Here is a 22,642-nt window from a genome sequence, read left to right as displayed (position 1 = left end):
CGGCCCCACGTGGGGGGACGTCACCGAACTTCCATTCCCCATGGACCAGTGGGGCAGGCGGGACGGTGGGCGCCTGGTGGAGGCACCGAGACTGGAAATGCCTTTCTGGCTGCGGATTCTTCTATTTCTTCCATCCTCATTCAGCCAGCGTGGCGGTGAGGAGGTAGGAAAGGAGGGGGCTGAGTAACAGCAGCCTGGTCTGCCCCGAACATGTGGGGAGAATCCCTGCTCCCCACAAGGGCAGGGACGAGACAGAGGGGAGTCTGTGCGGGAGTATTTTTTTTTTAAACAATTTATTTTATTTGTCTTGATATTTTTATTGCTTTCAGAGAGGAATGGAGAGTGAGAGATAGAAACATCAATGATGAGAGAGAATCATTGATTGGCTGCCTCCTGCACACCCCACACTGGGGATTGAGCCTGCAACCCGGGCATGTGCCCTGACCAGGAATCGGTTGACGCTCACCTGAGCCACACCGGCCGGGCTGCGTGGGAGCGTTTTTATGTGTGAAAACAGTGGATGACCAGCAGGGCTCACAGCCAGGAGAGTCAGGATTCGCTTTCTCCCAGGAGCAGGATGACAGCGAGGAGCGAGGCCATGTAGAGCGAAAGCACTGGCCATGGAGTCTGCCAGTCTGGGCTCAAGAGCCTCCTCTGCTTATGAGCTGTGACCCTGGGCGAGTTACCTTCCCTCTGAGCCTCCTTTTTCCCGTACGTTAAATGCCTCACAGGGCTGCCAGGCCAAATAATGGGGAGCCTGGTTATTGGGTCAACATTTGAGGTGACCATGCTGGAGCCTAAACTCGGATCTGGCTGCACCCTCTGCAGGTTGACTCTCAGGGGACAAAGCCAACCCCTCTGCCCCACCCACTGCCTCAGCCCTGAGCTGGGGCTCGGCTTCCTCCCTCCCACCACCCATGCTCAGGAGACACGCCATGGTGAGCACTGGCCCCTCAGAGACCCTCTGTGGTATAAAAAAAGGGATGAGAATACATATTAAATGACTATTTTATTTACACACCCTAGTCATAAATAATTGAATCCTCTTTTGACCGCACAATGATTCCTTGAAGATCTAATGATTACACCGAGTGATAAAGTGGATTAGAGGGCTTACTCACATCTGTGTGTGACGGATGTGCGCACACTCACACACACACACACACACACACACACACACACAGACACACGCACACCAGAGGGGAGGCAGGACTCCAGGCCTTCCGGCTCTCCCAGCACCAGCGTTCGGCTCCCCACACCGGTGGGGCCCTGGTGGGAAAACTGTGCTCCCGGCACAGGTGTGAATTCCTGACAGCGGGAGAACAAAGCAAAGCGCGGCAACCCAGGCGGTTCCGCCCGGCCCTCCCCTCGGAGCTGCTTGCCTTTGTTCATCCTGCAAGGCATCTCTTTGGATTTGCAAATATTTTAATTCACAGAAACTCAAGGAGGGGGTGGGGGTGGGGGCTGGGGCGGCGTGTGGGCCGTCCCTCTGTCTCTATCCAGGCCTTTCCCAGCCCCCTTAGTGGCAACAGCATTCTAGAGACATGCAGTGGTGTGCCAGTACCATACACACGACACGAACTGGGCACGCTGGTCGGCGGGGGCTCCGGCTCCTCCAGGTCTGGGCCCTGTCAGCGCAGGGCGAGGCTGGTCCTCTCACAGGGTCCGCACAGCCACCGGGTAGAGGAGGGACAAGTGCTCAGCGCCTTTGATGGGCAGCTTTCTGGTGGTGTAGTAATGGATGACTTCTGGGACACTGTCGAACGGGGGGCTGTTCTGACCCAGAATGTACTTCTCTTTGGTTTTGGCCAGTTTCATGTGCATAAAGCCCTGGTTGCTCCTGTGAACAAAACACAGAGGGTATTAGGATCTGCAGGATGGCAAAGGCCAATGCAGCCATACTGCTCAGGCCCAGGGGACAGGTGCAGGAGGGCTGAGGGCCAGGTAAGCAATTTCTCAGAGAACGACTCGAGACTTAGCTGTGAACAAGCACATGTCACATATTTACCTGGAGAACTACCCCTCTGGCTCAATCCCTGCCAAGGTGCAAAGGTTCCTTGCTGAGATCCCAGCCATGAAGTACCTCTTCAAGTCAAGACCAAAGCCCAGGCCCAGCCAAAATGCAGCTGCGCCCAGGAGCTCCCCTCGTCCCAGCATCAAACTAGGAACCAGCAGCAGACACTGCTGCAGGGGAGTCTTTCCACCTCAAGACTGCGGGCCGTCTTCCTGTCCCTCATGCAGTCATGTATTTAGTGTGAGTCCCTGATGCCCGGACAAGTGGGCAGGCAGGAGCCATCACCCCCAGTTTTCAGATGAGGACAGAGTGTGGCAAGGGTGACAGGCAGTAGGTGGGGCAGAGGGGTTTGCTTTGTTCCATTCAATACAGTATGGAACTGTCACTGGGAAGGGACTGCCCAGCTGGGACTACATTTCCCAGCTTCCCTGCAGCCACTGTACCCATGTGATGAGTTTTAGCCAATGGAATAAGGGAAAACATTTGCTCTTTCTCAGAGCTGCCCCTGGGTAGGCACTCTCCCCTCTGCCTCCCTCTGCTCAGCAAACCCTGCCTCCTTCTCCAAGGCCCAGCTTGAGTGTTTCCTCTGCTGGGAAGTCTTCCAGGCTCCCCCGGGCAGAGCTCCATCCTCTGCCTGCACCGAGGACCAGCACGTGATGGAGGATCATGCCTCCATCTGCACCTGCTTTCTTATATTATAACTAGAGGCCCAATGCACGAAATTCATGCAAGAGTAGGCCTTCGCAGCTGCGGCTGCCTTGATCCTGCCCTCACAGCCGCAGCGGCTGCAGCTCCAGCTTCGTCCCAGAAGGACGTCCAGAAGGATGTCCGGTCTAATTAGCATACTACGTTTTTTTATTATTATTATAGATTACTTATCCACCTTCCGAACCTGGGACCCTTCAGTCCGCAGGCCGACGCTCTATCCACCGAGCCAAACTGGTTAGGGCCTGAATTCCTAAGAATTCCACAGAGTAAAGTCTGTGTCCACTGTGCCCAGCACCTGCTAAAAAGGGCAGTGGGCGGGCTCCTTGGAGATCAGAGCACAGCCCTGTGCACCATGCCCCTTGCAGCCTGCCAGCTGTACCAGCAGGCTGGGTGGGGTGCAGCTCAGGGACTGTGGAGGCCACGCTGCTTCCACCTGGCCCGAGAGGATCGCTCATACCTCCCACCCAGGGCCCTTGCCACATCGGATCTCTCACTACCCATCAACCTGCCTTTGCCCAGGTTGCCCTTTCCCTGCCCACTCAGTTCCAAGCCTGGCCCTTATGATTTTGCTGCCACATCTGTGGATGCTGAGGTCTCCAAAGCACAATCCAATATACTGAGTATCTGCCACTTAGTGAGGAAGCTGGGGCTCCGACCTCCTGCCACCTCCTCCAAGTTATCGTGTCTGGACACTGATAATTTGTGGCCAGGGTCTGGTGTCCAGGACACCAAGTCCCACCCCTGGTGAGGCCGAGAGCTCCGTGTGGACACAGGTTTCCTTTCTAAGCTCCGGCTCTTCTAGCTCTGGCTGCGGTCCCGGGGGCACTGAAGGCTTGCACACCTCTCCCAGTCAGGACTGGGCTCCCCTCGCCATAAGCGCCTGTCCTATTAACGCGTCAATTTGGACTCCGGGACCATTTTCAAATGGGCAGAGCAAATGCTTAATGAAGTGCAGGCACTGAGCAATACATCTGCTCGTAATAATGTATTTAGAGATGTCACCCTCGGCTTAAAGGAAATCGTTTGGAGAGCAATTATGTTTCAAGAGAGAATAATTCCTGTAAAGAACTGAAATTTAAATCAAGATTTTTTAAGGCTGACAATGTTCTAATTACAGAGCCTGTGGCAAGTTCTGCTCCGTAGTGAAGGGTCATTTCACTGGAGAATTGCCTCACACATCTGAGAAGCAGGAGGCGCACTTGCTTAAGCTGTTAGAAAGGAAATGGTGTGCGTGCGGTAAAAAATGTATAGCCCCCTTCGAGCGAAGACTCGGCCACCCACCGCAAGCCTTTGCCGGCCTGGAAAGGATCGTACTTGCTTGAATGAGGCTAAGGAAACAGGGAATAGTTAAAAAAGCTTGGGGTGAGTGTGGGGAGAGAAGGGGCCGGAGCTGCAGGTGAGTCCAGGCTCAGGCAGGGAGGGGCAGGACCTCAGGCACACCATGCCTCTTTGTGAGTTGAGTGGAGTCGTGTTTTGGGGTGCCAGACCATGCTCTCACACACCTATGGCTGGGGTGCAAAGCGTAGGGTGTGTAAGACAGGACCGCAGCAGTTGGCCCGGAGCGAGTCTGCACCAAGGCTGGCGCGCAGGCATGCAGCTGCAGGGAGAGCTGACTTAATGTTTAAGGAGATTAAGGAAAGTAACTCACATGGGTTAACTGGACAGTTTCACACAGGTTGCCATTAGAACATCCAGCAAGGGCCGTGGCCGTGATGGTGGCAACAGCTGACTCAGCCAGAAATAGAGGCAGAAGTTCCCATTCCCAGGCCACGGGGCCGACACGGCCACCAGGTATTAGAGATGCGACACTGATGTCCTCCCTCAACAGACATGGGTGCGTGCGAGGCAGGGCAGCTCCTGAACTCCCTCCTGACCCTCCAGGCCTGTCTGACGCTTGTATTTCAGGACATGCTAGGTTATAACCGAGCCAGGCTGTGCCAAGGGGGCGAGCCAGTCATGAGGTTCGGCAGAGAACTCGGACCCTGTGACCAGCCTCAGCCCGTGGCCTGACCGATCCCTGGCACAGGTTGAAAGGCCAAAAGCTGGTCTCCCAGTGGGAACCCCTGCAGGAGTGGCCGTCCTCCCGGGCTCACGCACTGTGCCCCGTGGCCGTGCCCATCCCCCTGGATCCCTGGGGAGCCTGACTGGATGGTCTCCGAGGCGCTTCTGGGCCTCCGGTTCTGGATTCCCTGTGTGCAAGCACAACCTCCGCCTACTCCTCGAAGGCTTCTTGCAGGAAGGGGCCTGAGGGCAACCACCCCCCCTCCACTGCTGCCCATGTGCCCCTGTCCTACTCTCACCGGGCACTTCCGTGAGCCAGGCCGTGTGCTGAGCACGGAGGCTCGGTGGGCAGGAGGCTGACCCCGGCCACACGGCGGCTGGCAGTGGTGCTGCTGCTTCCCCCGCTGCAGGCCTTTCCCAGAGCCCTCGCTCCTGACCTCAGCACCATCCACTCCAGAGACAGTCCCCAAGGCGCCGACGCTGCCCGGCTGATGGCGGGTCAGAGGCAGCACGGGCTGGCAGTGAGAGGCCATCCCTGGGGAGGGCGTGTCCTGGCCGGCGCAGCCCCGGCTCGGAGGTGACCCACCCATGGGGCCGGCAGGCTCTGAGAGGTGAGCAGGCTTTCTTTCCGAGACAACCTGTCAAACCTCGACTCATGCAAAGGTCAGGCAAAGCCTCGTCAAAACACACCCAAGAGCTGTGCTGTCACAACGTGTCCCGATTGGCCACAGGGTTGCTGTGAGATGCCACCTGACAACAGCTGAACATTTAAAAACAGCTGCCAGACACGGCTGTAGACCCCCAGCTCTACAAAGAGACATCAAGCACAGGGAGAGAAAAAGTTAAAGTTTCCGGGGGGACCGGGGATGCACCCGACAACCAGCAGGCACAGGGATGCTCTGCGGCTCGGACAGCGGCCCTGGAGCCAGAGCGGCCCGGGGACCATTCCCTCGCCCTCCTGGGGCACTTCGGTGGAAACTGAGTTCAGAGATAGCAACACTCTGGCCCGATGCACACAACAAGGAGGCGTCGGCTACAGCAGAACCCAGGGCCCTCGCGTCCCGGCCACCCACCTCCCCAGCCTCCCTCTGGAAAGGCAGCGGTCCCTGGGGAGTTCAGACAGGCTGCCACCACCTGTCCAGCACCTGCGCCAGCCCTGTCTCCTTTGATAGGACATCTTGCGAGAGCAAAGTCACAGTCAGGGGTGTCTCTGGTGGCTGACCTGTCTAATAAGTCTCGTAAGGCTCTGAGGCGGGGGTGCCGGGGCTGTCACGGCCTTCAGATCGCTCATTATCATCACAAAAAGCACCTCCTCATCACCAGGATCACCAAACACGCCTGGCGCGCCAGCCTAATAACAGGCCCCACCTTGTCCCATAATCACGGGCTTTAATAAAACATCACTCAGCCCGCAGCTGCCGGCCCGAGCAGGGCGCGAGGCCTCACCTCTCGCTTTTAGACCTAATTGCGTGATGCATATTTCATGAAGAATCCCGGGTAATACTTATGTTAAATCGCTTCTTTTCATGATGAAATTACTTAAAAACACTTGCATATAATATTTATGTGGGGGAAGGCGAGGGAATTGCCCCCTGGGACTAGCGTGCAGCCCCCGTGGCAGGAGTCTCCGGTTCACCCTGTCAAAGGCAGTTGGGGAGCTGCATTCTTGACGGGGATACCCTCTTGTCCAAGATGCCCCAGAACACTGTCCCTGGCTCCCCTCCGCCACTGCAGGATGAATGACCCCGCACTGGCACTGCTTGAGTCCCCACTGTGCGCCAGGCTGAGCTGTTGCCACACATTATCTCACTTGAGCTCACAGCAAGTTGCTCAGTTGGTGTAACTATCACTGTTTACAGGTGGGGAAACTGAGGCCGGGGGAGGTTGCGGGCCTTGTCCCACAGGACACAGTGGGGCCAGGAGGTCACTCTGTCTGTCTGACCCTGAGCCTGTGTTCTCTTCTTAGCCCGTGGACAGCATCCAGGGCCCTGAAGTTGCCACTGTAGCCTTGTCTTCCCTCCTCCCCACTCAAGCAGATGGACTAGGTGTCCGGGTGGCCCTTGGGACTCTATCTTGAGACCTGGCTTTCCTGCAGCTCTGTGAGCTCCTGAGGTCATGAACCCTGTCTATTCATTGTGACATTTCTCAGCAGGACAAGCCCTCAGCACAGGCCTGGCACAGTCTATCTGTCCGTCCATCCATCCATCCATCCATCCATCCAGCAGTTATCTAGTGAGGGTCTACCTGGAGCCAGGGAAATGAGGACCTCTGGACTGTAAGCTCCCCAGGGCAGGCTGGTGGCCACTCCACCTTGACCCCTAGTGTGGCCCAGCCAGTGTGGAAGCTGCCTCCTCCGAGGCCAGACACCGTGGCTGCTTTGGTGAGCACTGGTCCCAGGACGCACCAGCAAGGTTCTGCAGAGCAAGCTTAGCGAGGGACACAGCCATGGGGAGCACCCGGAGGGTCCCAGCTACAGGGGGACAAAGGCAGATGCCTCTTAAATCAGAAAGGTCTTGCTGAGAAGACCACAGGGAAGGGTGGGTCAAACCTCCCTCTTTCCTTGGGATTCTAAAGGAAAGCATTCGTGGGCTACTAAGCTGGCAGCGCCCCTGCCCAGGCCTAAATAACAAAGCATGAATGTGAGACAAGTTCCCTCCAAAAGCCATGGTTTTCCTGCCGGCCCAGGCCCTGCCCACTCTGGGGCCCAGTAGATCTCTAAATGGGTGCATTTTTTTGGTCTAAATGGACCTCCTCTTGTGGAGTCATTTTAATTAAACATGAATGTTACATGTTCAAAGATTCCTGGGGCCAGATCTGTGAGAGCAGAGATTGAAAGAGACTGTACATTTGAAATTCACTCGACAATTGGTTGCAGGATAATTCTCAGGGGAGAGAGCTGTCACAGGCCCCCGACCTCCATGAACACACAGCAACCAGTGCCCACTCTCGGAGCCAAGGGAACACCACCCTGTGCTCAGCATGGACAGGGCACAAGACCAACCCGACGGGCCCTTCTGCCCCCACAGGCATGCACTCGAGCTGGTGAATATGGGTGTGAACGGAACCAATGGAGAGAGGGGCTCGCTCTAGGTCTGGCTCTAACGCTGATCTGCTGTGACCTTGGCAAGACACCTCCAGCCTCTGCGGCCATGCGGGGGCCTGCAAAACAGGTAGTTCCTGACATGAGCCCATCCCACTGTTGGCCATGCTGCCTCTGCAAGCAGATGGCTCCAGGGTTCAGGCAGTCTCTTGCCCTCCCACCCTCTCTTCCACCTCCAAGGAGAGGGGATATTTTCCTGGGTCTGTAGAGAAACTCTCCTTGCCACACCTATGAGCAGGTGCAGCCCCTCCAGAAACGGTCTGTGTGCCTGCAGAGACGCCTGCTCTGAGGAGAGCACTGGGCCTGTGGCCGGGGAAATACCCAGATCTCAAATGACGGGGCCTTTAGGGGACAGATACTTCATCGACACCTGCTGAGGGCCTACTGTGTGCAGGCTAGCATGTGCACATGCTGTGAACTTCTAACACAGGGCCTGGAAGCCACCGCTGCCCTTGGTCCACGCTGGACCAACCTGTGGCTTCACAGAGAGGCAGGCAGGGCTGGCATTGTCTGGGCAGATGAGAAGACTGAAGGCCAGAGGGAGAAGCAACTTGCCCAGGTCACAGTGAGAGGCCAGCAGGGTCAGGGTCCAGCACGGGAGTAGTTCTTGCTGTGTGACAGGCTCTCTCCAATGGCGCAGAGCGTGGAGTGGGGGGTGCAGAGGCCCCTTCCAGCCGAGATTCGAGAGTCCAGGGGGTGGGGGGAGGGGCTTACAAGGTCACACAGCGAATGTCTGCACATCACCTTCTCCTTCGGAAACAGCCTTGTCATAGTGACAAGCCAAAGACACATAAGCTAGGTTATTGCAAACTAAGGCCTAAATGTAAACGCCACTGAGCCAAATGGCTTGATTTACAACCAAATAATTAGGTTTCAATAAATGCACCGGCGGCGATTAGCCTTCCTGAGACACCTGGGCATTTCTCAAGCTCCACGTTGGCGGCCCAGGGTGAGGGCCTTCAGTAAATCATGAGGAAAGCTGTCTCCGGGCAGCAGGAGAGCTGGCAGGTGCCGCTCCGGCAAAGTGGGCACGCATAAGGCTTGCTTTGTGCCACACACAGCAACAGGCAGGTCAAGATGAACCCACTGGGGCAATTTTCTCAGGAGAAGACTAACAAAGTGTCAGGCAGGAGGATTTTAATGATCAAGGCCGACAGTGTGGGGAGTGAGTGAGCTTCCCATTATGGGAGGTGTGCAAGTGGGAGGGTAATCATGCTTGGAGGTCAGCCAACTGCACATGAAAACTACAAGGGGAGGGGTGAGGTAGGGGCGGGAGGTGATGGGAGATACGCTGTCAGAGCTTTAGGAAGGGGAAAGAGGGTCTGTGCAGCCCCCTCCCCCCCACTCTTTACATTTAATTGAGGACTTTTCTAGGAACACGAAGGCCCTTTGTGCTGGGATCGGTGGGTTGGTGGTGGTGGTGGGACTGAAATTAGATACCTGGGTTCAAACTCTGGTCCCACTGATGTCAATGGCTGGGCAAGGCCCCTCTCCCTGGGCTCCCAGCGTCCCCTTTTGGGAAAGGTGAAGGGGGTCCCCTCCAGCCTGAAGTTCTCAAAGAGGGACAACCCAAGAGGGCGGGGGCCACCCAGGCACCAGCCAGAAGGACCCCAGGCAGTGCAGTACGCAGGAGGAAGGTGGGGCAGCACTGGGCACAGTGGGTCCTAGGCTTGGGGGCCGCAGGATGACAAAAGCAGGCCTCCTCGGGCCGGTGCCAATGGCATGGACAGGAAGCATTCAGGCCCAGGGTGGTCCTCCTCCTACAGGACAAGCGCCTCCCAGCCACACGCTCCTGGGGGCAGTGGTTCTCACCAGCCAAGTCCCCCCTCCTGGGGGTGCCGGACAATGTCTGGGAACAGGTGCTGCTGGCGTTTAGGTGGAGCCAGGGATGTTGCTAAACAGCCAACTCTGCATAGAACAGTCCTCAGAGCAAAGAGCAAGCCAGCCCCAGTGCCAGCAGTGCCAGGAGGAAAGCCACACCCCCACCAGGTGCCAGTGCCTCAGCTTCACCTACGAAACGGGAATGCCAGGAGGCCACCCTCACGGCAGCTGTGAGAGGTGAGACCTTCCACGTGAAGGAAGCGTGAACATTTGGTAAAAGCTGGGTCACCTGGCTCCTTATTTAAAGGGCTTAAGAGACAGAATTTGCTAAACCGCTTGTCTGCGAAGTCCTCCAGGCTGTTCCCAAGGACCAAACGGCCACCCCACGCCCAACCAGCGGATGAAGGGAACATGCACACCTGTTGGGCAAAGCCAGTCGTGGGGGTGAGCACCAGCTGCCGGAGAGGACTTTGAGGGGCGCATGGGCTTTTATAGGTAAAGGGGAGCTGGAAACCGGGGGTTCACCCTGGGGAGGCGGGGAGTGAGACAACGGGGCCCTCCTGGGTGAGGACGGCAGGACAACTCCAAAAGACAGGGCAGGACCCACCATGTGCAGACCTGGGTGACCCAGGTCGGGTCTTAGTCCCCACCCTGTCCCTTGGGAGCTGCGCTCAGTTTCCTCATCTGTGTAATGGAGTGTTCACCACCTGCCATAGGGCTGTCCTGAGGTCTGGGATGGACAGTGCATGAGCAAGTAGGGCAGGTGCTGAGGCTCAGGGGTCTGACATGCCCGCCCCCCGCCTCCCCGGCTCTGCAGGAGCCTGTGTACAAGTTGCTGCCCATCTGGTTTGTTTTGCTGCCCAGGCAGAGCACTAAGCGTGTCTGCCCGTCTGTCTGGCCTGTTGTCCACGGCCATGTGGGCAGCCCAGAAGCCATGGGTGGCCAGGCAGCCTCCTGGCTGGAGCAGGAGGCCTGGGGTCCGGCCCCATCTCTGTCGCTGGGGACAATGGGCAGGGTGTTTACTTCCTGCGATCAATTTCCCCTACCATCAAGCAGTATTGCAGACACTTGAGAGTACACTGTTCCACAAGGGGGTCCACATGAGCACACAGAATTGAGGAGGAAAGAGGTTTTTTTGTTTAAATATCCTGGTCATAGATAGTCTATGGCATTTATTAAGAGGCTACTGTGTGTATTGCTCAATAGTCAACATTTCTGAGGGAGACAAGATACTAGGCGGACTTTTAAGACCACTGGTTCCCTGCCCCCATTTTACAGGTGACACTGTGGCCCAGGGGGTGGAGTTTGCTCTCATTCCCCAGTGAATCAGGGGTCGGAATGCCCCCTCCCCCACCTCACCACTGTGCCACCAGCTGAAGGGGACTCTGGGGCACTACCAGTGGGTGTGACAAGGTGGAGAGTGGGGAAGAGGGTGGGTGTGCAAAGAGGGGGCGGGGGGAGGAAGCTGCAGTCCCCTGCATCTAACCCAAGGACCTTGCTCTCCTCCCTGTCAGCCACCCAGACACCCTGGCTGATCACATGAATGACAGTGGTTCTCAGTGGAAAACCTCCCAACAGCCCTGGGGGCCTGGACCTCAGTTTCTTCCTCTGTGAAATGGGGAGCAGTTTACATTGTTCTCTAAAGTCTACTGGAAGGAAGTGAAAAGAGCTCTGAACTGGACACTGGGGACCTAGCCCCAGCCCTGGCTCCTGTCCTCTTGGGCCTCAGTGTCCTCATCTATACAAGGAAGGGACAGGGGTAGATGACCACCGATGAAGCTTGGCACATAGGAGATGCTCACGCCACAGGATGAGGAAGGCATTACTGACTACTCAGACACCCCAGAGTCCCAGGGTTGGAAAGGAGTGCAGGTAATTCAAAAATAGCCTCTCCACATGTGCCCCAGATGCTCACATCAGGCCCTGGGGCCTTGTCAAGCCCGTGGCTCCCAGGCCTATTTGGAACCAGAATCTGCTTTGAATATGCTCTCCAAGAGATGCTGATGGACATTCATGTTTGAGAACCACCACCTGATTCTCTGATGATGGAAACGCCTTTGTAATATTCCCAACATTTGGCATCAGCTTTTGTTGCTTCCTCCAGTGCTGGGGAGCTTATTCTCCACCACACAACCCTTCCAACCTTGGGCGGCTCTGCCCGGGAGCAAGTCCTCCCAGGATCTGAGCTGAAGTGTGACCCACGCAGCTTAGTCATGGTAGCCCCGGCCCCAGCGCGGGGCCCTGAAGGCCACAGGTGAAGGCCCCTTAGAAACTGGAAGATGAAGAGGGAGCAGACCTGCCCTGCTTCTCTCTCTCCAGCTGTCCTCACAGGGCAGACTCCTGCCCCTTCCCACCCTGGCCGAGCCCACTGCCCACTATCTCGCATACTCTGAGGACAGCGTCCTGCGGGTCTGTCCCTCTTAGCCAGCACCCCTGTCTGGATAGGACTCCACCATCAATGTGGACACCCAACATCTTCATGCAACTCCTTTCTGGTGTCCACTGACCTCCTGAGTCCACCTCTCTCTTCTACCTCCTCCCTGAGTCCCAAAGAACAGGATCTGACTGAGAGGCAAGTGTCGTTGGGTAAGGACAACTCACCTCTTGACCAAAACCAAAAGGGGCACCAGCCCGAGAACATTAAGGAGCAAAGCCCACTGGCCTTGCCTCACTCACGAGGTTTGCAGATGCAATTCTGAAAGGTCACGGTCAGCCCTTAGTAATCTGGGTTCTGGAGGGTGCATGTCTCATGTTGGGCATTCATTTCGGCAGCTTCTTGACAATCTCTGTCCACAGGGTGGAGAATTCTCTCAAAATTAAATCTCTGGCTCTTTGCTCCCTAATGAAATTGATTTCTGTCTTGATACACAACAAAGCTTTCATTTTATTATCTGGCCAGGGTTTGACCACATTAATTATAGTGGTTTCTTTTCCAGCATGGCTGCAAGTAATTGAGTCCCCAAAAGTTACTATCAGAACTGATTGCTTTTTGAAAGTGCAGCTCCCACCACAGTCCAACAGCCAACCCTAGATTCTTCATGGAAGATTTTCCTTTGGTTAAGGCTGGAACCATTCAAGACAGGAAAAGTATTTTTCTAGCCTGAAAACCTGAACTCAAAGTAGGATTATGCTAATGTTCGGAGACTGACCTGGAAATGTGGGTGTGCCCAGAGCATGCTATCTCATGGTTTTACCATCATCTGTGTCAGACCTCAGATGCTGCTCTGAGTTTTTAAGCATTACCACCGGCATAATTCTACCCACCCAAGAGGAGACACACTGCAGAAGCCTGTTCAAATCAATGTCTAACACCAGGTACCGGGGACTGCAAACGTGTGTTTCCCGGGAGGCTGTGTTCAGCCTGGGGGGTGCACACCTTCAGTGTCAGGTGGAAATCATGGCACGTCGGGCGGTGGGAGGAAATGGTGGACAGGAAGAGGACTGGGGCTGCAGAGTGCAAGCAAGACCAAGGTAAGCCCCTCTGCCTCTCAGCCCTTTTCCTTGAGGACAAAGTGGGGATGCTGTGGGGAGCAGGAGAGAGCTGTCTGGGACTTCAGCGTTTATGAGGTTCGTCTCTCTGTCCACAATATTATTGGTCACCTGGGCCAACGGAGGGCTTATGTGGAGCAGACAATTAAAAACTTAAGTTGGGACTACAGGGAGAGGGGATGCTGCAGAGACCTCTTCCTCGAATCCCAAATGTAACCACCCTACCTTGCTGTTACTTCCCCCTAAATTACTACTGTTCTCCAAGGCGCTGCTCAAATGCCACCTCCTCCAGGGGGCCTTCTAAGATGCCCCTGGTCTGACTTACTTGCTTCCTCCCTCACTTATTCTTTGCCACGCCTCTCTCCATCACAGCACTCACCTACCTGCATTTCCCCCTACTCAGACTAAGGCCTAGTGCGTGATAGGAACGCAGCAGTAATAGCCACACTGCTGACTTGTTCGTCAGCCCTGCCCTGAAAGTCTGGGCTAAGAATGTGGCAGGCTGGTCCCCAAGCTGCCTAGAGCTGTGAGCAGCATGTGGGTTTTCAAAAGGAAAACAGCAGGGGGAGAAAGGTTCTAATTAAAGCATTTCTAATAAGCCAGCTTTGCCAACCCAATTGTTTCTGATATTCCTCTTGGGCAAAGAAATCTTTTTTAAAAAAAATCATTAAAAGTGGCAGAAAGCACCCATGGCTGGAAGGAGGATGGTGGCTGCTCAGCGGGCAGGTGTGAGGCGCTAAGCCAGGGCGGAGCGGTCCCTGCCGCAGCCAAGCTAAGAGTGTGCAGGAGCGTGAGGGTCACACACACAGCAAAACATTTTTATAGCTTTAGCATCTGAACTGTGGGAACAAAGACAAGAGCTATAAAATCTGACATCCAATTTTCTAAATCTGCCTCAAATAGCAAGAATGATTATGGATAAAAGGGACAAGAAACTACAGTGCTATGAGGCTCGGAAGGGTAATGACCCCAGGATGAGCGTCGAGACACCTGGGCTCCGCCAGCAGCTCGCTGCGGGACCTTGGGAAGGGCCTCTTCCCTCCTGTGCCCGCTGGTCCACCTGAAAGCCAGGGTCTGGACCTTGATGGTTCAACACGCTTCTTCTGGCTGTCAGGGCCCGAAGGGGAACAGTGACCCTGCATCTTGGGATTCTGCTAGATGAAGCTGTTGCTGGGAGCTCCGCCAATGCCTCCAGGTGGGGGCTGAGCCTGTTTCCTCTGGGGGCTCTGAGCTGTTTACTTAGCTCTAACTAAGCAAGATAAGACCACAGGCGCTTTCTTGGGGGAAGCACACAAGCTCTGCAAATAACCCCACCTGCATTCCTAAACCTCTCCTGGTTTACAAAGAACTTTCACTTCCACTGTGTCCCTGAGCCTGAGGGTTGCGAGGCGCAGAGACATGAAGCTACTGGCTGGTGACCCTCACAGATGGTGGAAGCAGTGGGACTCAGGCTCTGGTCTGTCTCCACGCGGCTGCCCTTCACTGACGCAGATACAAGGTCTGTATCTGTCGCCATGGCCTGTCCCTGTCCCTGTCCCTGCAGCACCCCACATGCTCTCCCCAAGTCCCCAACCAAGCCATTCCCAGATGGCTTTTGCAAAAATATTATTAAATAAGTCATATTAGCAAGATGTTAGGAATGTGATTGGAAAGAAATGTTTTTCTCATTTGGAGACCACCCAGCGCCTCAGAAAGGAAGCTGTCCCAGGGCACGAGAGGTTTCCTGGCGACGGAAGGGCAGCTGGAATGCTGTTCCTGGCGGGCGAGCTACACAGGCAGACTCATGCGGCTGATAGGAGAGAATTAAAAACCAGCTGGAAATGTAATCGGGATGGCTCAGCCACTGGAAGGGACCAGGGGGCTCTCTGGGGAGAAAAGTCAACACTGAACGCCTGGCTGGGACAAGGGGGAGGCCCCAGTCCACCAGCAGGCACGTCTGGCACTCCCAGGCTGGGGATGCTCTGGAGATGGGCTGCCAGTGAGAGCGCGGGCACCTCTTGCCCCTGGGTTAGGGGCAGTGGTAGAAAGAGGGCAGCTAAGTTAAGGGAACATGTTTTTCTGGATCTTTTCAGAACTGACCATCCAGGTTGCAGGTGGCGACACCACCACTCATCCGTGTCCAGAAATCTGGAAGGGTCCTCAAATCCTTGCTTTCTCACCCTCGTCAGTTCTACCACGACACGTTCTCCTTTCTACTCTCTCGGCCCTGGCCCTTCGAGGAACTGGGACACCCTCCTCGCGACCAGTTCTTCCCTCCTGACCTGCCTTCTAGACACATCCACGGTCAGATGGGGCTCCTGAAAACCTCCACCCGGCCAGCTGCGCAGGCCACCACCGTCCCTGCTGACTGCTTCAGCCCCTCTCTGCCACCAGACCTGCGATACTCCCAGCTTCTGCCGCTTGAGGGTGGGACTCAGGGAAGAAGGCGACTCCCACAGTTGGGCCACTCATCCCAACACTGTCACTTCAGAGCCAGGCCGAGAAAGCCCCAACATTCTCAACTCCACAAGCAGAGGGAAGGGACTGGGGGGTCTCTGGCCTTCCACCTGTCACCACTGACCTGGAACAGGTGCCAGAGAAATGCCCGTCAATGGGCTTGTGTCAGGTCCTGCTCAGCACACCTGGCTTCGGTCCTGGGGCCTCTATCCAGATATCTGCTTGGGCCCTGACGGGAGGAAGGCGGGGGTGTTTCTGCTGGGGGTGAGGGGAGGGCTCCAGAGGACAGAGAGGGCACTGGGCTGCGTTAAAATCCCAGCTCTGTACTCACTCGCTGTGACGGTGTGATCCCTACTCCTCTCACCACATCCTATTACAGTGGGAAAGCTGGCTCTTTATAAGCACAAGCAGCCATGTCAGGCGCCCGAGGTAAGCCATCTCACTACAGCATCTCAGCAGCCCGAACCGAGGCCCCCATGGCTCTGAAAATTGTAACTACAACGGGGCATTCCCTCCAAATCCGCCCCTCAGGAAGGAAGGCCCGTGCCTGGTCTGCAGCTCAGTAGCCGGTCAGAGGTGGAGTCAGGATTTGAACCTGGGTCCTCCCCTAAAGCACCAGGTGCGGAGTCCGGGAGAGGCGCCGTCAATGGTGAGGGCGGCGTCCTTGAAAATGTTGCACTACTGGCAGGGATGATTTCTCAGTAACTCTGAGTACAGGGACACGTCATCCATTATTCCTCACTGTGTCTCTCGATGGCGCATCCTTTCATCCTGCAAGGCAGGACCTTGCTCGTTCTGAAGTTCACGGTTTCTGTTTAGTCCCCTGCAGAGTGTGTGAGCAGCCTGTTCTGCCTATAGCAGCAGCTCCTGATTTCAGCATTTCCATCAATCCCTTTAGAACAGTGGTTCTCAACCTTCCTAATGCCGTGACCCTTTAATACAGTTCCTCATGTTGTGGTGACCCCTAATTTCATTGTTACAAATTGAACATAATTAAAGCACAATGATTAATCACAAAAACAATATGTAATTATATATGTGTTTTCCGATGGTCTTAGGCGACCCCTGTGAAAGGGTCGTTCGACCCCCAAAGGGGTCGCGACCCACAGGTTGAGAACCACTGCTTTAGAAGAAAACACGCTGCACACTAATTGAACAGAAAGTTCATTTTCCTCCTCCAGCCCTAAAAGGATATGAAACGCTCCATGCAGGACAGCAGAGATGTGGACCCTGCCCCGTCTCAGGCTGGCTCAAATGCGGCCAGAAACGGGGCCTGGCCAGGCAGCCACGAGGTGGCAAGCTTCTCCCCATTCTGGGGCCGCAGTTTCTCCACGTGCACCGGGCACGGGGCTAGGTGACCTAAAAGGTGTCCTCCTGTCCCCTAAATCCCAATATTTCTATTCAGTGTACTTAATGTGCCATAGCTACCCTGGCTTGCCTAAAAGAGCTTCCCCATAAGCTAAGCAGCAGACCAGATCAAGTCTGGTGAGAATGCGTCTTCAACTTCTGTCTGAATTCATGGAGGAAGAGCTAGAGGGGCAGCAGGACAGTGAGAAGGACAAAAAGGAATGCCTGTTGAGGTGGTCATCCTCTCCAGCTTCTCATGAACCAGGAGATCAGAGAGGTTAAATGACTTGTCCAAGGTCACACAGCTAGGAAGAGGGAGTCTAGCTTTGTGTGACTCAAAGTCTCAGTTATAGTGATACAGGATTTTCTCGAGTTGCAGCCTGTATAAACTCTAAACTCCCACCACCACAAAGGGGAGAGGATGTGGGCTGGACAGACTTCTAGGTCAGACCTAGGCAATCCGCAAGGCTCTGGATCATACAGAGCTCTCTCCTCAACCTGTGGCTCTCCAAAGTCTGTAACAAAGACAGTGAGCCACCACTCACTGATTGAGCACTGACTTCATGCCAGGCACGGGCTAAGCACTTCACATATACTGCCTCTTCATTGGCACACCTGTAAAACCCATGTGACAGATGAGAAACGGAGGCTCAGAAATGTTAAGTCCCTTTGCCACCCTGCTAGTAAGTGGCAGAGCCAGGGTTCAAGAACCCAAGCCAGACCAATTCAGAGCCCTTGTCTTCTGCTGCAGAGCTGCCTCCAGTCTGGGATGGGGGAAGAGGAGGGTGCTGGTGGTAGGACAGATTGTCAAAGCCCCTCTCCCCCATCACACGCAGGGCTGAGCACTCCCACCCTCAAGTCTCCCACCACCTCCTGCTACTACTGTCTGCCTGGAGTCGAAGTCAACTACCCCTGTGCTCGTCTACCTGAGCCACCCTCTCTTTACTTCTTTGGCATTCCCCCTTCTCCAGCCCTCACACCCATCTGGCAGCTCAGAGAGGCACAGAGTCAGAGGGTCAGGGGGCCAGTCGGTGAGGAGCCCAGGGCCCCTCTCCTCAGAGGTAGGCAGTGCCCTGGCTGCACACCCCTGCCTTCCTTGAAGCCTTAGTCTTAGGGGTAGGGAGTGGGGAAAGGGTGACGGACAGAAGTGCAGGCTCTGGGGCTGGAGGGTGTCCTGTGCAGGGAACCCCACGATGGCTGGAAGGCCCTGTTCGGTTTGAGGGCTTGCCCTGGGGGGTCACCCGCAGGAGCAGGCAGCCACCATGAAGCCAAGTGTTTGGAGCCTCAGATGTTGGCCCCACAAGGGGTGCTTGGACGGCAGAGGGAAGTGAAGCCTGTGCTCCCTGCTGATGGACGAAGGGCGAGCTGCTCTCCTCACCCCCTCCCCTCCCCACCCTGTAAACCTTTATTATTTCTTGCTCCTGGCTGTCAGCAGCAACAAACTAAGATTAATCACTTGCCCGCCTGCCCAGACCCAGAAGTGCCTACTGTTTGAAAACTCTCTCCTTTACTATATAAATCAATGAGGGAGAGAAAGAAAAACAGTTCTACCAGGAATGTACGTCCCGCCTGCAGCCCTCAGTGCCACGGGTCCCAGCTACACCCACCACCCCCACTGGAGCCCAGGAAGCATGTGCTGGGTAGAGACTGACTGCCCAGCAGTCACTGCAAACCCGCAGCTCCGAGCAAGAACCAGCCGGTGTCCTTAATGAAGGTGGATAAATTGCCCACCCCTCCTCCCCTACCTGGAGAAGAAATGGGGCCTTCTCAGCTCCTTGGGACCCTGGGGAAAGGCACTGCACCCTAACTGTGGAGGCCTTAACCTGGAAGCAGATGTGCTGATCGAACCCAGACTCGTTCTATGGGCACAGGGAGAAGACACTCGCCCTCATCCAGGTGCAGACACAGCCTGGACGCACCCCCGTTGGCCCCCCCGGGGCTCTTGATCTGGCCCAGTGCTCTGTCCACTCTACTGCCTCCATGGTAATTTCTAAAGGCTCTGGGAAAATTGGGAGAAGCAGAGACCAGCGTATATGGAGCACCTATTGTGGGCCCAGGGCGAGGCATACCTGGTTCCAGGACTCCCCTACGATACCAAAATCCGAGGATGCTCCCTTATATACAATGATGTAGTATTTGCATACAAACTACCCACATCTTCCCATATACTTTAATCTCTAGATTACTCATAATACCTAATACAATGTAGTGCTATGTAAATAGTTGTTATACCGTATTATTTAGGGAATAATGACAAGAAAAGAAAGTCTACATGTTTAGTACAGACACCATCTTAGGCCTGACTACACAGTAAAAGTCGGCAACAATGTAACATTTCCCCCAAAATATTTTCTATCTGTGGTTGCTTGAATCCATGGACGTTTGAATCCATGGACGTGGAACCTGCAGATACGGAGGACCGACTGTACGTCTTTCAACGGTTTGATGACAGTGACCTACAGTTTTCCAGGAGATGATCGGGGAAGTAAAGTCACTTGCCTAACATCACACAGCAGGTAAAAGATGGAGCCAGGATTCAAACCCAGGTATCTCTGACTGCAGAGCCCATGTTTTCCCCTTAACATCCTGGAAAGGGCTGCCCTGGATCTCCCCTTGGAATGCCTGCCCACCTCCCAGCCTCTTAGCATATTTGTGGGCACGCGGGGACAGAAGCAGTGTCCCTTCCTTGACAGTACTCATGGTGCACCTTGGGTCACTGAAGGTTCTAGAATACAGCTCTGAGGACATGACTACACCTTGCTCAGAACCTTCAGGATGCCCCTGCCCTACAGGCTAGAGCCCCATTTCCTCAGCCTGGTGACTAGGACCTAGGACCGTACCCACCCAAGTGTTATTTGTTGTTCTTGCCCAAGTTCCGCACTTCCCTGCCTGTGCCATTCCCTCTGCCTGGGCTGCCCTCTCTGCCCGTCCCAGGTCTAAACCCTGCTCATCCTTCTCCTCCCTTCCTCTGGTCCTCCCCTGTCCCGGCCCCGAGCACCTACTGCCTTGGGTAGCCCTAAACATGCTACTCCTCGACTTACGATGAAGTTATGTCCTGATAACCCATCGTAAGTTGGAAGTATGTTAAGTTGAAGATGCACTTTACACTGCACTGTGAGTATGGGTGCTTGACGCTCTGACTGCGAGCCTGACTAGAAGCTGTGGCTCGCTGCCGCCACAAGAGTATCGTATGGCATCGCTGGCCTGAGAAAAGATCAAAACTCACAATCTGAAGTACGGTTTCTCCTGAATGTGTGTCACTTTCACAGGATCGTAAAATCAAAAAACCTTAAGTCAAACCTCTGTAAGTTGGGGACTGTCTGTCTGTGAGTTACAGGTGTAAATATCCTCCCCTCTGGCTATGAGCTCCTGTAGGGCTGGAGCCCAGGAGGTAAGTGACACTGAATGGGGCAGAGCTTCGGGGTTGGGGGGGAGTGGGGGGGGGCTGTTGAGGAAGGCTCCTGAACGGTCAAACCCGAGTTGCACCCTCATGGAAACGGGCCAGACCCCAGAAGACTCTCCTGAGGTTAGCATTGGACCACAATTGCAAGGATGCTGTGCACTCTGTCTTTGAGGACTTGAAAGCTGATGGCCCTTTGGTTGAGGGCTCCGAGCGGTCATTTCCCCAGCTGGGGGTGGGACTCTCACTGCCTAAAGAGAGGTGAGACCGGGCCAGGAGGCCTAAGAAGTGCGGCTCTGTCTCCCAGGCCCGGGCCCCATGCAGGCAGAGGCCGCCCGCACACAGGGAGGGAGGCCCTGGCACTCACCCTGCTCCCGGCCCCCCAGCTGCAAGCCCTCCAGCTTTGAAGTTCTGTTTCCCTCATCTTCTCCAGATTCCTTTGCGAAAACTCATGGAACCAGAAGTTGCAAAAAGTCATTCATAGTCCAAAATGCCTGAAGAACTCTTTTAATGAGATTTTTCAAGACTTTTCATCTCTTTCCCCTACTGCCTGCCTTCCCAGGCAGGAAGCTGTGTAGAGTGTGATGTTTGTGTGCCAATATCTAAAGGCTCAATCCTTTGCTTCCAGAGGCTGCAGTGAGTGTACACAGGGGGTCAGTGGTTAACGCCAGGGCCAAAGTGGCTGCTGGTGCCTGAGCGGGAGCCTAAGGGCCTGAGCTCAGTCAGGCCAGGCTGCAGATGTGGAAGAGGGAGAGTTCTTCAGGGGGAGGGGATAGCGCAATGTTAAAAAACCACGAGGTAGGATCTTGGTAAGATTGCTTCAGAGTTGGGGGTGTCTGCCATTGAGGGATCTGAGAGGCGATGGGTGGGCGATTCAGGTGCCATCTTGGATTGTTACGGATGCAGGAGTTTTTGGTGGAGGGGTAGATGGAGGGCAGCTTGGGCCTGCACAGGGCTCTATCTAGTCCCCACAGTGGGAAGCAGTCGCCATCTCTAATTGTCAGTGTGTCAACTGCCAGCTGGGGAGCCTTAGGTCAATCGTGAGTCCACTATGGGTCTCAGTCTCCCCACCCAGGAGCAAAGGGACTGGACTAGGTGGGCGTCTCAGGTCACTTCCAGGTTTGACATCTGATGACCTTCTGACCTGGTATCAGGAATGCTTAGGAGGGGCTGGGAGTCCGCTGCCTCCACTCCAGCCTTGGAAAGGTCATTATGCTGCCTCTACCTACGATGAGGAAGAGGATGTGAACTTTGTCCTAGCCAACCTATGGGGCCATCCAGAGCAAAAGCACAGGAATGTAAGGTGCAGGGAGGCAGGGTCAGGTGGAAGTGGGGTTTAAGCTCAGGACCAGTGCCTGAGAGTGGACCCTGCACTTCAGTGGCCCCGTCGCTAAGAACTGCGTCTCAGCTTCTCTGAGAGGCACGGGTCCTTGCAAGACTCTTCTGCACCTCCTGGGCTTTGCCTGGCTGTCCCCTCACCTGGGGTCCCACCAGCCCGGGGAACACCTACCCTCTCTTTAAGATTTGAGCGCACCTCCCCCTGTAGTTTCTCCTGACCCTCTGTGGCAGGGACCGCTATCCCCATCCGTGCAAGGCCCTCCGTGCAGACGTGTGTGCAACATGGCCCGGGATGAATGGGCCGCACTGTGAGCTCTGCAGCCTGGCCAGGCTGTCCTCACCTTGGCGTTCACTCTGTGGCCTTGCCCAGTGCCTGGTACAGAAGGTTCTCATAGCCATCTGCTGAGAGGAGGACGGAAAGGGTGGAGGACTCTGTCCTGAGGCCAGACTCCCCCAAGTCCTCCTCACCCTAGAACACTCTCACGTCAGGAACTAAGGTTTATAAGAAAACATAGCTGGGATTCCAATGTCAATTTGCACCACACTCCTGACAACACCGTGCATGGAATGCCATTCCCCATCCTGCCCCTGCCAGCCAGGCCTCGGGAACCTGAGAGCCCTCACACCTCATGGGGTGCCTGGCAAAGCTGGCACTTGCCCCAGGCAGCCGGGATGTTCAGTCCCAGTTCCACTGATGGTCTGGTTGATTAATACCAGGTGTCACTCGATGGCTGGCAGACAGACTGGTCATCAGGAATGGGGCTACTTTGGGAAGCAAGCCCACTTTCCCTTAGCCAGCTGCCCCGCCCAGCCATGGGATGGCCTAGCCCACCTCCCCAATTTTGGACTCCCTGAAGGGAAAGCTGACCAGGCGAGGCTACTCCTCTGGCCTTTGGGATCTAATGGCTCTAGACCAGTGGTTCTCAACCTTGGCTGCACATTAGAATCACCTGGGAATCTTTTTAAAATCCTGATTTCTGGGCCTCAT

At 55.2% G+C, this 22,642-nt stretch overlaps 1 protein-coding gene across 1 annotated transcript in view; it reads right to left on the bottom strand.

The window, feature by feature from the left end:
- Positions 1 to 994: 994 nt before the first annotated feature.
- SHB (SH2 domain containing adaptor protein B) overlaps positions 995 to 22,642 on the bottom strand; it is a 124,037-nt gene continuing 102,389 nt past the window's right edge. The window contains exon 6 of the mRNA XM_070431138.1: positions 995 to 1,840. Within this exon, the coding sequence (XP_070287239.1) occupies positions 1,657 to 1,840 (184 nt within the window). The 3' untranslated portion in view covers positions 995 to 1,656. The remainder of the gene's footprint in view (positions 1,841 to 22,642) is intronic.

This window comes from Myotis yumanensis, unplaced genomic scaffold (genome assembly GCF_028538775.1).
Source record: "Myotis yumanensis isolate MYYU_CA2020_CCGP unplaced genomic scaffold, mMyoYum1.0.hap1 SCAF_12, whole genome shotgun sequence".
Classification (NCBI taxonomy): Eukaryota; Metazoa; Chordata; class Mammalia; order Chiroptera; family Vespertilionidae; genus Myotis; species Myotis yumanensis.
This window is presented reverse-complemented; position numbering and strand designations above follow the sequence as displayed.